Below are 17,654 nucleotides of genomic sequence, written 5' to 3'. Positions count from 1 at the left end.
GATATCAAGTCATTCTTTTAAAATATTAACTTATACTTTTGAGATATTAAGTCATTTTTTAAAGATATTAAGTCATTTTTTAAAGATATTAAGTCCTTATTTTAGGATATTAAGTTATTATTTTCATTATAGAATTATTATTATACGGATGCTCCCTTTGGCAGAAATAGTCTTCCATACAAACAGCTCTGTTTATCACAGCCTGCCTAATAAGCAAAGCAATTAAGAAGTTAATCACAAGGATAAAAGATGATCATACAGGTAAGATTGCAGGTAAAACAAAGCCATCATAATTAACCTCTCACAGGTGATTTAAAGATGTACAGAATAAATCATCCTCTCACTCGTCCTTCAGATCCTCTTCATCATTTTCATTTTGCATAAAGTCCCATCACAGAAATCACTGCTGCTCATCATTAATGCTGCTCATCATTAATGCAGCTACAGGCTGCTAATTACCATACACATACATATTCACATCTTAATGAGACACTTCTGAAGCTATTTACTCATTTAGCAAAAAATGTGACGGATAGTTTTCAAATCAGAATTTGAATGAAAAGATTCCTGATGATTGGGTTGGAAAGTAGTTAGTCATCAACTTCTCTTTCATTTATTTCTGTTCAATTCAAGTTTAATACTATTAATACATTTAAATAAAAAAAACAGTAATTATTCTTTAGTTTTACATGGATTTTTTTGTTAATTGACAGATATTTTGTATAATTATGGAAGTTTCACAACACAAATGTTGAATAAATGTTGTTTATCAGTGTATAAGCAATAATTACTGTAATTTAACAATAAAAATCTAATAATAGCTGCAATCTGCTGTAAATTTAAGCCTTATTATTTGTATTATAGCAGAGTTTACCTGTATTTATAGCTCATTTTGTTGGTTTTACAGTGTAAATATCTTCAGTTAAACAAAAAGCCCCCAAAATACACAAGACTTTATGTCAAATTGAAGCTAAAAGCTGTATTTTTGGTGCTTCAGCTGGAATATTATTGTTTATTTAGAATATTAACATCAAAATATTGAGTCTTAATGTGTTTATGTCCTGTACAGTTTCATAAACGTAAACTTCTCTTCATATTAATACTTTATTTACTGTTTGCATTGAATTTGTCTTTTATTTAGTATCCTCTGTGTTCGAAGAAGCTTTATCAACACCCATCAGATTAAACACACACACACACACACACACACACACACACTCTCACATACACACACATTACCACACACACACACACACACACACAGTTGTTGCCAGGCAGAAGTCAGTGGGGGAGCAGTCGCTGTGTCTGAGCTCTTGCTGCCATCTAGTGGAACAATGTTAATATGAATATTCACTGTTTATAATAACAACAACAATAATAATACACTTAAATACAACATCTGCCAAAATAATCCTATTAAATCTGTTTGACTGTTAAATATAAATAAATAACACAGACTGAGAATCTTCGTTACTGAGTTCACTGTTTGAGTTCATTGTTCAGTTTTATTATAATATGAAATAAACATAAAATATGAGTCAGTTTAATAATGATAGAAAAGGTCCTTTAATGTTGGGAACCAGTAAGTTAGTAGTTAATAATAATAAATAAACCATTAATAATTGTTTTATAATCACTAATAAAGAGTCAACATGTGGAATTAATATATAAAAATATAAAATGTAAAATACAACACATTATAAGAGTGACAGTGTTTTATTGATCATTGATCATTGATCATTGGATTCATTATACATTTAATATAAATACATTTAAATATACAATAATTAAAGTATCATCAGTTTTTATAAATAAATAATGATTTATAACAAAAACCAAACAATCACATCATTACATAATGAATGACGATGTGACACATTAATGTCAGTGATTAACTGTATAATATAAATGTTTCTGTATTAATAAAATTAGACCTGTTAACTCAATAAAATTTAAAAATAACAACTTTTAATATAATGTATCAATTATTGGCATTTTTATTCATCATCTTATTTATTTATTGTCTGTTTTAACCTGCTGCTGTCTGTTTTTGTCTTTGAATCTAAATTTTTATTCTTAACAATCGATGTTTCTTGCTTCGTTCAATCTGCTTTTAAATGTTTGTTACATATTATCTTATATTAATCTTATATTAATATTATTGTTATTATTATTAATAATAATAACTGTTAAATGACTTTTATTTGATTTTAACCATCGCAGCTGAAAACAATCAAAGCTTTCACAGGAAGGAGGCTGCAGCTGCATTACCATGGTTACTATCTCATCACCTCCTGCGCACACACACACACACACACACACTCACACACACACACCTTCCTGAAGACTGGGATTTAATCTGTCTGTGGATTTGATCTGATGTGATTGCGGTCGAGTTCCTGTTCAGCAGAGCGGCTAACAGGCCAAAAACACCGCCAATAAAACCTGATTTCAACCCAACTGACAACACAGAGCTAACAGTGGCTACTTAGCAGTTACATGAGCACGTGTCACAATTTGTTTTACAGGAAGTGATTTTTTATGTCATAAATTGTTAAATATGGAAACAATATAACTGAGGATGAGATCTTAAAGGGTTTAATCTTGACTTCAAATTCAACATCTGGCACATTCCTGCATTATAACAACCCTGTTTGGTTCTGTTAGAGGAATAATCCAAACTGGTGAAAAATAAGAGTTAAAAACTTCTTAATTCTTAATTAATTTGCACAGTGTAACTTTAGCGTTGTTGTTGTTGTTTTTGTTGTTGGTATATTTTATGTACAGGAATCATTTCTGTACTTCTAGTTTTTTATGTCTTGGCACTCTGATGTCGATCAATAGAAGTTGATCACATGATACCTAATTTACATAATGAAGCAAAGTGAAATAAATAAATAAGTTTGGGGAAATTATACAGAAATAAATTACATGAATAAATAAATAAATAAATAAAATGTATAAAAGAAGAAATGAATGAATACAATGGAAAATGAAATGTAAAAGTAAATAAATTTGGAAGCCAATGTCACATTTATAAATTAATTAATGGCTATTTTTATTTCTAATATAATTTTTTGTACATTTTTATTTATTTATTTCATTATGTCATTTCTTTCTCTCTTTATGATTTTGGCAGTTTCGGTCTTCCATACAACAACAACAACATGTGGTGTTATTTTGTCACTAACTGAACCCCGTATACTAAAACAAGGAATCGTTACCTGGTCTCTCCACAGGTCTGCTGGGTGTTGTAGTTCTCCTAAGAGGACCTGTAGTCCTTCTGGCCAGCGTCGGTCCCACTGTGGGTCGAACCGGCGACAGTCTGGTGGGCTGAGCGGTGGCCGCCGTGTGCCGGGTCGTGGTGCCGGGATGGCGTCCAGCCGTGGTTGGACTAACATCCGGTGAGAGCGCTGCGGGTTGGGTTGATGTTCGAGTGGTCAGCTGCAGGGAGGTGGTTGGTTGTAAGGTTGTTGTTGTTTGTGTTGTTGTTCTCGTTGTTTGTGTTGTTGTTGTTTGTGTTGTTGTTGTTTGACTCTGCAGTCTGACGGTTGTGATCTTCGCTGTTGTTGCAGCCGTTTCATCCAAAGTTGTTGGTGAAACTGAGAATCAAACATTATTATTTTTTAATTAAACAGTTAAAACACGAGAGAGCGACTACGGTGGCTCAGAGGTGTTACATACCACAAAAACCACAACACCAATACAAAGGTCTGTTTCCTAAATATTAATGTTGTTTTTCTTCCAGTTATTATCATTATTCTTATTTCTTCTATTATAGAGAATATATTGATTATTTATTATGATAATTCTGTCCTATATCACTAAATTCCATACTACTACTACTACTAATAATAATAATAAACATTCATTTTGAAGTTTTAGCAGTTTGTTTAACACCTCTGAGCCACCGTACAATTAATGAAATTTGTTACAGCCATTTTTTAGCAAACACATTCTTTTATTTTGTTTGCTAAAAACAGGTCTTTCTCCAAAAAATACACGTTGTTTAAACCACAGTGGTATTAAGATCTTTATAGAGATTTAAGGAGACATTATGTGTCCTGTAGTTCTGATAATGTTACAGTGAATATCAGACAGTTGAAGCTCAGATTAACGAGCGCTCCTGAATGCCTCCTGCAGACTCACCGTGGACTCTGCTGGTCGACAGTGAACTCATCCCGGACGGCGGGATGTGACTCAGATTGGAGGAAAGTTGGTTCCACTCTGGCGTTTGAAAAGGAAACGAGGATTAAAAACGTCCCGAAGACGAAGAACAGAAACTTTTTACAGCTTTTACTCACCGACAGGAAGTCTGATGGAGGAGACGTTACCGACTGCAGACAGGAAACAGATAATCAATACAGATTAAAACTGTAATCCTTTTTAATAATCTAATTTTAACTAAATGTAACTGTAATCGGATTACGTCTTTTCTTATATAACTGTAATAGATTACATTTACCCTTTCTTGTATCCTGATGACGTAACTTCCATCCATTAAATTAAATACGGTATAATTCTTTTCCTACTATAACTTCATTATTTTTTTAAATTTTATTTTATTTTATTTTCATTATTTTATTTTATTATTTTTTTGTATTTAATGTGTATTTCTATAATGTGTATCTGGAGCTGATGTGTGATCAATAAAGTCGATCTTATATTACATTTTTCAGTAAATCAGGTTGCACCATTAAAACTCTGATTAATGAGGATTTAATGTGAGAATAAAGAACAACAGGTTGAGTGTTTGCTTCCCCCTGCTGGTTCGGAGGTAGAACTGACCCTGTGCCCTGAACTGACCTCTGCGCTGTGAACTGACCTGTGTGCGGTCCTTCGACGATGGTCTGGTTGAAGAGCGGAGTGATGGAGTCGACCTCCCACAGCTCGGAGACCTCTCTGCCTGAACACAAACATCCACAGAAACAATTTCAACTGGACGATAATATCTGGAATCAATCGAATACCAATAATCAATCAATCCTAAGGAGAGCAAACATTAGGTCAGTTTTATACTGTCTGTATGCTGGTTAAATGTCAGGATTTATTTGGGATTGTTGCAGCTTAAAATTCCTGATTTCACAGCAGCTTTTATAGAAAAATTTGACTTTTCAGGGTTTTTTTGTACTGAAATTGTGAGAAAGTGAAAATTATCTATTAGTTCGATGACGGACGTCTGGTGAAAGTTAAAGTTTTATTACTTAAATTATATGTAAAAATATATTTAACAAGAGATTCAAGAATATGTGACAACAATCATCGAACTATACATCAACATTTAAAAACTATAAATAGAATAAAAGAATAATTCAGATTATTATCAGCAGTCAAACACAAATAAAGCCAAATCTACAGCTTTCAAACATTAATTATTAGTTAATCACCTTAACTTTCATTTTCCTTTCTCACTAACGCAGCTAACTGTGGTTTTATAAGCGAGCATTGAACGCACCACGAGCTGCACTCACCCATCTTCCCGGCCATCACACAGATGTAGATACAGTCGGAGTTGTTCCTCTGGCTCACTGACGCACACAAACACACAAACAGTAAATAATAAACTCTGTGGAGGAGAAACAACAAACAAACATCAACAAACAAACAAACAAACATCAGCTCACAGCCAACCTGATAAAATGGAGGCTGATTTAAAGAGCTCGTGGAGGTAACTGGTGGAGTTTCCCATCACGTCCAACAGGATTGCCGTAAAGTCTGAAGAGAGAAAGAAAAGTTAAAAAAGAGACGAATTAAAAGATTCAGATTAAACGTTTGAACGTTGTTACCTGTGAGATCGTTGGTCTCGTTAGTGACGCAGTAACAGAATCTCCTCCTGAACTGGCTGCTTTCTAAACTTCTGATGCTGGAAACTGTAAAAAAACAAACAAACATAAAAACATAAATAATCTGAGCATCAGGATATAAAAACACTTTATATTCAATTGTTAAGAGTTTAAAGTCAGTTTGAAACCTTAAAGCAGCTTTTAATTCAGATAAATGTATTTTAAAGCTTTAAAAAGGGACAGTTGGCCCCTAAAATCTAAAATATATCCTAAAAAACAATCTAGAGTTATAAAAAACACTTCAGGTAACAGGAACAATGTAGATTTAATTATTAAGATTATTAAACGTTGTGTTCAGGTTCAACTTTCACACTTTAATAAATCAATGAGATCAATAATCCACAGTCACAGTGAGAAACCAGCAGTTACACATTCAGACCACTAGAGGGAACTACAGGCAAAGACATACTCATCTCAGGAACACAGAGGTTCCTGAAGGGGCCACCAATCAATCACTGAGTGTATTGATTAACTGAACAATAACTGCTGTGAATATTGATCAGAGATTAGTTTGATTGTTAAAAATAAAGTCTCTGATATTTTACAGTTTGTGTTCATCATTCAAGTTTAAATATTAAAACTGTAAATAAAATAATAAAAGTTATTTTAGCTGAAATTATAGAAACTTTATATTCAAACATTTTAAGTTAAATTCTGTTAAAACATTTGTGATTAATTACTTTTTTTCACAATACAAAATAAAGTCAGTGTTATTAAAAATTACTAAAGTCTTTTAAAGCAACTTGATGAAAAATATTTTTTGAATCTGTTTCAACAAATGTTTGAGTTAAATGAACTAATTTAAACTAAAAAAATAACAATTTAATTCAGTTAATTGAACAAAACACTGAGTTATAGACGACTGTGGCTGTGACGCTGCTGTGGCGCCCCTTAGTGGAGGTCGTCTGCAGTAACGATGCACAGAGATAACGAGCAGTGTGTCGTTAGTGAGAGTTAATATTTACTGTTGTAGACCAACAGGGTGAGTTTATGGAGAGCCAGAGAGCTGTAGGACGTCACACTGAGGAGGGAGAACAGCTGCCGGGAGCCTGGAGACACAAATATTATCAATTACTATCAATCAATACTGGATTCTGATTGGCTGCTGATCATTAAAGCACCTGGGATTAATAAAATAATCTCAAATTACCTGAATTTGTGTTTATTTTGATTAAGATAGTGAGCACAGAACATTCAACCAAACACCAGAGTTCAGATCAGAACCAGCAGATAAAACCTGCATCTGGGACCACTGAGGGTTTCTAGAGAATCTGATCCGGTTCCTGCTGGATCTGAGACCATTGAGGGTTTCTAGAGAACCCGATTCAGTTCCTGTTTGACCTCTGCAGGAGAACCGGGTCGGCGCTGTGGTTTCATTATCACGAACATGAGAGATTTACAGCTCAGAATTGATCCCACATGAGCGATATTATGACACACATACCCGATTGGCTCGTATTTATTAAAGTATTGACCAGGGGAGTGAGGTCGATGGCGGCCGGGTCGATGTGCTCCGCTGGGATTTCTGGGAATATAAAGGAGACAGTAAAGTCAATGGGAGCTGATTCTGGTTTTTAATCTCTATGATGGAATTAGCAGCATCAGCAAAGTGCGTCTGAACGACAAATGACCAGAAACTAACAGTTTGACGGACAGATTCAACCCTGGAGCTGAAATAAAAGGGGGTCAGTGTGAGAGCTGGTCTCAGATATCGAGGAAATAATCCATAAATCCTTTAACACAGCGACACAAACACCAGATAGCCTCCATATTAGATATATATATTCATTTAAAACAAGCTAACGTTAGCCAGAATATATCCACTCAGTCAAATATCACTTGAAATTACAAAAAATTACACAATTTTGTTTGTTTTACTTAAAAATGTTGATGTAATAAACTAAACTTATCTGGTGTCACAGTGTGATTATTTCTTCAGGATCAATACTTTGTGCACTTCACAGTCTTATAGAAACATAGACAATGTCTGATACAGTACAGACAATAATAAGTATTATCTATTATATTATTATTATATAAGTATTTGCAACAGTGAGTCAATAACACTAAAACCAGCTGACATTACCTGTAGAGTCCAGAATGTCTCTTTTGTGTCTCTCGTCCTGCCGTCTGGCTCTGAACGCTGCACAGTAAGATTTTAAAAAATGCAAAGATTTTTAATTTTTTTAGTACAAAACACTTTTTATTTTGTTGCATTGTTTTATAACGTGGAACAGAAATAAACAGGGTTTCTACAAGTTAAATTTAAGACATTTTTAAGACCATTATGAAGGAAATTTAAAACCTATTTTACCTCAATACTGACAAAAACAAAACATGAAATATGAAAGAAGCTCATCCAAGTAACTAAAGCTGATATTCACATCACAGGTATATCAGTATCTTATTATTATCTTATTGATATTCAGTACATATAAATGTGTCACTGCAGAGTTTCTCCAGCAGAGTGCGCTGTGACTTATAACATTGTGAGAGGAGAGGAAGAAACTCTGTATTATATACTATTTTCTTATATAGTTATTTGTTTAAGAAAGTTGCCTTTTCATTTAATCCACTATATCTGGACGACTTACCGGTAAACATTTCCCCTCTAAAATCGGCCTCAAATACTAAAGAAGCCATTCAGTTAAAAAAACAAAAAACATTGTGATGAAAACATTAATTTAACCAAAATAACACCAGATTTCATTGAACAGCTTTGATCCTCCGTACTCGTATAATAATATAACATTACAGCGATTAAAAGACGCTTTATTAAATTGATTAAATCATCGTCATTAATGTTCCCACCTTGGCTGAAGAGGAAGAGGAGTAAAAGGGAAGAAGCACAGATTATAAAACAGAGACGTGGATGCCGAGTTTCTCTCTGTGACGCCGCCATGACCCCGACGGAGGCGCCGCTGCAGACAGAAAACACAGGATCAACTCAGGGGGGCGGCCACCAGTTAGTGTCAAATCTAACACTTTAATTTAAATTTAACTTAGAAATAATGTGTTAAAAACCAGAAATAGACATAATGCGATGATCTTCTATGACTAGAGTTCCTTTTCAAATTAACTTCAGTAAATAATCACTAATCAATACTTCTACTCGTTAACTCCTCTGTGGGGATTGAAAACAACTAAATTCATCTTCATCCACAAGTGAACAAACTTTGGAAACAGATCAAACCGAAAGACAATTCATAAACAAAACAGTCCGCGAGCTACATCATGAACTCCGTCAGCTACGACTGATATCACTGAAGGTTAAAGGTTGAATAAAACCAAAGCTGTATCCACTAAATTATTCTAAAATATAACAGGATGTCTGAGAGTCACTTATTACAGTTAATTAAACTCAACTCAAAACTGAACTGTTGAATAACTAATTTGTTATTTGTGCAGTGTTTTAATTATTATTGTTAATTCATTGACTCATTCTCTTTAAGTTGACTTTATGTCGCTACTGTTTTGATAATGAATTAATGCTACAAAGTTTTTATCAGTTGTTTCAACAGATAAATGTAATAATTTGCTTTAGAGAAAGAAATTCAACATAAATGATCACCAGGTAACGAGGAAGTTGTAAAATCTGAGTCTGTTATTGATTCCAGCTGTTGGTTTTAATTTAATGTGAACTAAGTTAACTCCGATCAACCAAACTCCATTCAGAAGACAAGCATTTCAACAGCTGTTTGTTCAAAGTCTTGCTCTTCGACCAACAAACTCTGAATTCAAACTTTCTACACATCTGCATCATGATGTCATTATTTCAGCCTCATATTGATCCGTTTATTGACATTAAATCTGAAAAATCTGTTTATTTTAGGCTCAATATTACAGCTGTAAACCTGATTAAAGGGACAGTTTGAGTTGAACAAACTCATCAGGTTGTTGTGTGTTATTGTATTTTATTAAACTTATAGCTGTATGTTTTTATTACACGGTACTTTTAAAAGAGTTAAACATCAGGAATAAAACTGTGGAGGATGTTAAATTACTTTCTATCAAATAAATACACTCAAATTAACTAAATATAAAATATATAAACTCTACAATGGAGTGAAATAAAGGATATAAACCATCAGACTCACCTGCTCCTGCGTCCTGTAAACCCCTCACCCAGAGTATCACACACCTTCGCTCAGATAAGGATTAAACGATGCCTGTTGCCCCCCCTAACTGCCCCCCTAACTGCCCCAGCAGCTCACTGAGCTCTGCACAATAAGAAACAACAGACCGGGTGTCTGTGTGCCGGCTGGGCGCTGATCCCTAACCCGCTGCACCCGACCCACTGAAAGAAATACCACACAGACCTCGTTGGCTCCAGGACGGTTTTATTTAACCCAAACAATCAGGAACTGAAGTTAAAAGTTTGTTTCTACCTTTAAAGTTCAGCCTCCGTAATGACATCAGCTGCCAATCAAACTGTGGGCGGGGTCTTCTTCTACAGTGTTTATATCAGCGGTTCCCAACTTAAAGGATCAATTAACTAATTTAGTGACCCATTTTTATGAATTTTTAATATTATTTGAGCAGATTATTTCCTGTTTATTGAACTTTTTATATAATTCTTTGTCTGTATTATATATTTTCTAATTTTCAACAATCATACAGAATTAACAGGCTCCATATTTGTTTTATTATTATTTATTTTATTTTCGTCCTAATATCGATAACATTTAGATTATTTGTTCATTTAAATATGAAGCAGCTTTACACACTGTAAAAAGTTAGTTTAGATATTAACAGTGTTTAACTGACAACACTGTAAAAAGAAAAGTTGAGAAAACTCATCATTTCTAGGAAAATGTTAAATACAGACGCGAGTGGTGCTCAGTTAGCTGTAATCTGAAAACTCAGAGAGTTAGACATTAAGGTTTAAAAAGAAGAAAAATAAATCATCATTACACATTATTAGTTGTTTGGTGCTTCATTATCTGGTTTCTATCTGTCAGTTTGTTCTCGTTCACAGAAGATTATTTTTAATTAAGAGCATTTAGTGAGTTTATGTTCTTCATCGTGTGTTAATACTTCTTCAATAGGCTTTAATGGTAGTCAGATAACCAGCGTATATGTGCATTACTGCCACCTGCTGGACTGGAGTGGGGAGCAGTATGTTACTGTTGTTTCTCTTAAATAATTAATTAGTTAAAAGTCATTTCCATGATGTCTTTCTGAGCGGATTCTTATTTTTTATCATCTAATTCCTGATATTAATTACACTTTTCTATCATTTAATAAACTGACACAGTGACATCTTTTATGGATATTTCATATTATATTAAAACTGTACAATGAACCCAAACAGTGAACTCAGTAACTGCAGGACTGTCTGTATTTCTGTATTTATAAGTTGTGTAAAACCAGAAGTTTGATGAATTCAGAGCAATTAATTTTTGTGAATTGACTTTTCAAATTTTTATGTCTGTATAGATTTTCTATAATTTTTAACAATCAACAGACTAAGTTTTATTGTCTCTGACACTCGGCTCATTGTTTCTATTAGACACTTTTACTAGTTAATAATAAAGTGTGATTGATTTAATCGTGTATATCCTGTTTTTTGAATATCTGTCAATGTGTTCAGATTTCTGGTTTTGGTGTTTGTTTGTGCTTTGTCTGTTTGCCCTGTTTCATGTTGCTACCGATAATACTCTGAAATCAATACTCCGATCCCAATCATCCGACTCCAGACTATAGGACTGACATAAGTTAGTAAGTGATCACTTTAAGTTTGTGTGCTAAAAGGTTCGAGTCAGCCAATGGTTGTGTTGCGCATAAAACCCGTAAAATACATAAATAACTGATTCGTAAAAAGATCATTAAAATAATTTTTTACCTTTAAATTGAGACAAAATCATCTGTATTACCTTTTAGGAGGCTTCTTTTGTCTAATTGAAGATATAATAAGCATGTAAACTTGCAAAATGAGCATAAAAATACAGGTGAACACGCTATAACTACAAATTAAACTCAGGCTTAAATTTTACAGCAAGAGTGGCTGTTATTATTTGGATTTTTCTATTTCCTTAATCTGAATGTTAAGCAAGATTATAGAACTGTAATAAAAAGTCAATAGGTCTGTCAGTAATTTAATCTTGTTTGTTTTTTCGCACTGATAAAATACTGTATTTGACATCGCTCACCTAACTCGCTCTATTACACTGAATAAAACAACAATTTATTCAAACAATTTATTCACAGACAGTCTTAAAATTACACAACAAATACTTTTCTTTACTCTTTTTTTATAGTTTATAAAGTATTAACAGTACTAACTAAAGTATTAACTTGAATTTCACAGTTTAATCTATTAAATAAACAGTAAAAATCTGCAAAAAATATTAATTTGTAAATGTATTTTAATCTTTTTATGTGAAAAAGTTTTTTTTCTTTAAATAATTAGTAATTTTTTAATTATTTCACATTAGACATAAATTCACAGGATATTTTTGTAATTTTATTAATATTTCCATGCCTTTCATTTTACATTTAAATGTTTTTTTAAATGACCCATTCCCATAAAACCTAAGCAATTTTTTCCATAATTACACCATGAATTAATAGTTGTGTCCTGTTCAGTATCAACAGTCACTAAATAATAATGTTTTCATTCTTTTGGAGAAGCTTTATATTTATTTTAACCTGTTGGCACTTTTTACAGTGTGGGTAAATGGCCGTAATGAGGCACTGCAGCGACATACGAGCCGTGGGGAAGATCAGTGAATCAGAGGAGTGAATGTGAGTCTTTAATGACGACGAGGGATCGGTGGGCACTTTGGTCGCCTTGGCATTCACATGGAGGCACACAGCGGTAACTGGCAGAGGAAACAGGGCTGCTGAGGTCCTGGGAACAGACGCCTCCAGAGACCAGACACACAGACCTTTAACTAATAATCATAACGAGGATGAAATTAAATGATTGGCACTCGTATACGGTACATTGTGTCTCAGTATTTTCCAGAACCAAAAGGAAAATACTTTCAGAAACACAAATACAAGACAAAAAGGCTTCAAATTCAGCCTTTAATGAGTGAATTTGTGAGTAAATACACCAACATTAAACCAGATTAAAGGGTTGTAGTTGTCATTCTGCAGGTTTTTGACCCCTGATAAAATATAATCTCTAGTTAGCTAGCATTTTGCTAAAATTGGCTAGCTAGTAAGTCATTATTTTTCTATGTAGCAAAACTCAGAGATTTGAGTTTGTCCTTAGGTTGAGGTTGGAAGTCACATGGTAGTTAAAAGGGTTAATTACCCATCAGACATACAATATACAGCTTCATTAAATACTCACAATGTTCAATTCAATACTTTATTAATAACTGGTGCAATTGAAAAGACAAAAAATAAAAAAATCAAGTAAGAATACATTTGCATATTATATCATCAAAACAAAATATTCAAAGTGATCTAATACAGAATAGAAATGGCAAGTTTTATTTTAATTTTTTCAAACTGGAATGAGAAAAATGATGCACAGCTCTGAAGGCCACTAGTGTAAAGTTGTCCAAACTTCCCTTAAATGAAACCGAAGAACATCGAAATCGTTTCTGACCCGAAAAATTAAAAACAAGTCAGTTAACTCACACAAAGCTGTCAGTAATATCCGATCTGTACGTTTATAAAGACATGTTTCTTGAAGCTGCATTTACACAAGATGTCAGTATCTCTTGCTGTGAAACAATCGGGTCCATTCGGAGGTCGTATACGACTTGTCTTTGGCCCCAACTGTAAACAGACTTTTTGTGCTATTTTAGATGTTGTGCAGGATGTTTGATGCTATCGTATCTGGACAGTTTATTTGCTGTTTTCAGTTTACAGTTTTTTGGCACATTTTTCAAGTAGCTTTCTACGGTATAAAGTACGTTGTAGTCGAATTATAATTTGTGGCATTTCGGTACTGTTTGTGTTTTTACGCCCAACAGTCGACAGTAGCCTAAATCATGTTAATTAAAGAGCAATAAAAATGTTTATGTGCCAGTCAACACCTCTGTCATATTCATTTAATTTGATTTTATCCACCGGCAAAAACCGAAATCAGTGCCCGTGGTGCTAGCATCATGATAGCTGTAGTTTTTTACAAAAATAATACATTTATTTTATGTTGGTTACTTTGTTAAAACCACAGAGGGTTAATATTGTTAACAACTAAACTAGAAACATGTCTTCGAATATGGATAGTTACAGTAGCTAGGTAACATTTTGTTCAAGTTGAGCTAGATTTGGCTACAGACTCAAAACAACAGGGTTTTACAGATATTTGACGTCTTCTAAACAGACAGACGTCATTATTTAATTGTCCTGTGGCTCTCCATATAACACCAGCTGCGTTACAGCAACAGAGGCTGGAAGCTAGGGGAAACTGCTAGCCTAAAGCTTCGTTAACACCAAGAAAAATAACAATAACAATGTGAGTGTTCACACTGGTAAACAACAATAGTTTTTATACCACAACAATATCGTTCATTAAATCGCTCTGAAAGAGATCCCAACGATATCGTTAGCCACATCATTGTTGTTATTTAAGATATATTTATAGTGATTGTTAAAGTTCTTGGTGTAGACGGCCTTAAACTGCAGCAAAATAAAGAAAATACACCGTACAGCGGCTTCACTGTCAACCATTCACTTAACTATGGTTATTGATTGCTGTTGTATTAGCATTATTAAAAATATATTAAGTTTAAATCAAGTTTCCTGTCAGCTGGGAAACAATATTTCATAAAATTATAATAAACCTTCCTGTTTCTATTCCTTTAAGTTTAACTAATAATAATATTAATGCTGTAATGCAGTGAAAATATACTGTAGCAACCCTACTTTCAACAATTAGCTACGAAGCCTTTTAAAAATGTGTTACTGTCTCGTGATAAAATGTAAACATTTCTGATCCGATCTGTTGGTGTAAACGCAGCCTTCCAACATCGACATTACCGACAGCTTTGTGCTGCCGTAGCGAGAAAAGCATGACCAAAACAAATAAATAAATAAATAAAGTTACATTGAAAAGAACCGTACTGTAAAAGGCCAAGGCACAAATAATTCGTAGCAATTAAAACGTCCATAAAATTACAGGTTATGCAGGATGTGTGGATCAGTGCATTGCTTGGTATACAGTTACAGTGAGTACAACCACACTCAACAGAATAATCACAGCAAGCAGTATTGCCTTCTCGACTACACGGATGCCATAAAGTGCTCCTTTTCATTCAGAATCGATCGCACATAAAGACGAGTTCACGCACAGGAAACAAACCACACATAAAGTTTACGACCAGAGGGCAGAAAGGTGTCGGAAAACACTCGTGTTAAGTACATATTCATTATAAAGACCCGATTATGGCTTTTAAAGACAAAGATTCTTGAATTAAGCCGTTAAAATAAATCAGAATAAATCTCATTTTGCCTTTTCCAGTGTTGTTTTCTACATTCAGAAGATAAAACGTGTGAACGGCTGCTACAACTTTCCTTTATGTTCATCCACTGCGAGAACAACCTCTGCTGGGAGGGAAATAACTTAATATTGGTCGTTTTGTTGTAATTAACTGGTACCAGAAGTTAAAGATACACTCCCTGATTTTACTGAAGGGTCCGAACATCGTGCTACAGCACCAAACGTATTGAAACTCTACAGTGAAATCAGAGAGTGTACAGTAAACAGTAATCAATAAGTATTAAAGGAAAGGTTTAAGACCATGAGAGGACAAATAGCACCTCGTAAAGTTTAAACTGAATAACATTAAAAAGCTAAAATGAGAAATTCTTAAATTTAACCGTTAGAGGAGATTGTGAGTTTTGGGAAATATTCAAAATTTCAAGCAAACGATTCAAAGACGTAACAACCACAAAATGCTGATTGTCAAATTAACAGTTAAAGGCTTCGTTCTGTATTCAGTGTTATCTGGTTTCTGATTATTGAGTATTGGTCGGCTGTTAATGGATGGGTGTCATTGAACGTATCACGTGGACCCGGTTGGAGACGTTAACTCTTCATCCCCTCACCATCAGTCTATCACACACAACATAATAAAATAAAGCTATCAGCTAACAGTAGTTACAGGTGCATGATGGGAAATGTTCCTCCAGTGACGTCAACTGACTGAAACCTCGGAAACAGGAGAATAAATCCTTTCTTTTAACGTCTGTGTGAGACGTCTTTTAACACGTTAACGTTGTGGTTCAGGAAACAAAACGACTTTAAGTTTAAAATATTTATATATAATCTGAATTTTAGGTCTTTAAATGTCTTTAAATTGATTGTGTTAATGAATTTAACATTTTAATTGGGGTTTTGGGGAACATTTGTATTGATTTTTCTTCGTATCCTTTTGTACTTTTTAACGAGTTTTGATGTAAAATAAGTTTTTATTTAAATTGTTAATGGTCTTATAAAGTCTTAAATTTAACCCGTTGAGACCCTGAAATACGTTAACAGTTAATTTAATAATACTGCAGTTATCTCCTGATCTGAAATCAACAATCCAATCACATCAGTATAGTAATCAGTAATCAGTATTTTACAATCAACTGGGTTAATGAACGTTGACTTTAAATGTTTATTAATTAATAATAAAGTAAAAAGTTGTGAACTGAACCTGTAATGTGACTGAAGTCAAACAACAAAGTCAATTTAAATGAATCAATGTTGGTTTCACAACAACAACCAAGTCCATTCATCCACCATTAAGTTCGGTGTTATTTATACTGCGTATAAAGATATCTTTATAAGCTTATATCACCTGACTTTGCACTTGAATACTATGCAGGCTGAGTGTTGGTGAAAAAGGTCACCTGAACCGGAGACAGTCAGATTAAACTGTTTCATATAAAAGCGTCACTGAAGGAAGTTTGTAAAATACAGTTTGGAGTAACGTGGCCACAAAGGCTTCACAGGGAGATAATACATACATATATATATAGATATATGTATATGTATGTATATATATATATATATATATAGATATATGTAGATATATGTATATATATCATTATTAATTCACAAACTCATGTGGACAGGAAATTAAATCAGTATTACACTGTAAAAAGTAATGCTAGCACTCTTAATGAGTCAGTGAGTCTTGTTCAGTTTTCAATCAATCAATCAATCAATCAATCAATCAATCAGTATCAACGAGGTGATTAAATCCTTTGTAAATTCCCTTGTTTTGGGGGTTACATTAGCATCAGTTAGCAGTGAAATAAAGAGGCAGATTACTATTATATTGATTAAATGTTGATTTGAATTGGAAACCGATGAAATAATCTCATATAGCTGACAGATTGTTTTATTTATTTTAATAAAGTAAATTAAATTTGGTCTCTCAAGACAAAATGACAGTATAAATATACTTATTGTTTGTTGTTTAATTTCTTCTTTAACTTAACTTTAACTCCTTCACCTTTCCTGACTTTGTGCGCTAGCATTGCTTTTCCCTCAGTGTATCTCAGTGTCCTGGAAGACAATTTATTCTGTTTTAACAACTGATAAAATGTTTTTTTTAACAGTAATTCGCCGTGTAAATACAAATCCACTAAATGCTGTTCGTCATTTCCGGTGATATTCTTGAACCGTAAATTTTGAAAGGAAGCAATAAGAGTTCAGATTTCGACTGGAAGCAACATTTCTTCTGTAAATGTAACTCAGTGTGCAAAGAAACAAAAACACTGGTGTTCGATTAACTTCAACAAACACAAACCGAACTGTGAACAGTTTAAACTCGTCATTAATAGAGAAGTGAAACATTACAACCTTTACATTTCTGTGCAGCTGAATTCAGTGATTGAGCCCAAAAGATAAACAAA

At 33.5% G+C, this 17,654-nt stretch overlaps 1 protein-coding gene across 1 annotated transcript in view; it reads right to left on the bottom strand.

Annotated features, from left to right (window-relative positions):
* LOC118334409 (HERV-H LTR-associating protein 1) overlaps positions 1 to 8,745 on the bottom strand; it is an 11,266-nt gene extending 2,521 nt beyond the window's left edge. Inside the window, exons 1-12 of the mRNA XM_035670310.1 lie at positions 8,655 to 8,745; positions 7,930 to 7,986; positions 7,288 to 7,368; positions 6,809 to 6,892; positions 5,787 to 5,870; positions 5,632 to 5,715; positions 5,472 to 5,528; positions 4,826 to 4,906; positions 4,305 to 4,337; positions 4,135 to 4,227; positions 3,550 to 3,602; positions 3,273 to 3,394 (exon numbers count right to left, since the gene is read on the bottom strand). Of these exons, the coding sequence (XP_035526203.1) occupies positions 3,273 to 3,394; positions 3,550 to 3,602; positions 4,135 to 4,227; positions 4,305 to 4,337; positions 4,826 to 4,906; positions 5,472 to 5,528; positions 5,632 to 5,715; positions 5,787 to 5,870; positions 6,809 to 6,892; positions 7,288 to 7,368; positions 7,930 to 7,986; positions 8,655 to 8,745 (920 nt within the window). The remainder of the gene's footprint in view (positions 1 to 3,272; positions 3,395 to 3,549; positions 3,603 to 4,134; positions 4,228 to 4,304; positions 4,338 to 4,825; positions 4,907 to 5,471; positions 5,529 to 5,631; positions 5,716 to 5,786; positions 5,871 to 6,808; positions 6,893 to 7,287; positions 7,369 to 7,929; positions 7,987 to 8,654) is intronic.
* Between the last annotated feature and the right edge of the window lie 8,909 nt (positions 8,746 to 17,654).

The sequence above is a fragment of the Morone saxatilis genome, unplaced genomic scaffold, assembly GCF_004916995.1.
Source record: "Morone saxatilis isolate NCDOM2014 unplaced genomic scaffold, NCSU_SB_2.0 Contig23, whole genome shotgun sequence".
Classification (NCBI taxonomy): Eukaryota; Metazoa; Chordata; class Actinopteri; family Moronidae; genus Morone; species Morone saxatilis.
The sequence above is the reverse complement of the archived record's forward strand: the minus strand, read 5'-3'. Positions and strand labels throughout refer to the sequence as shown.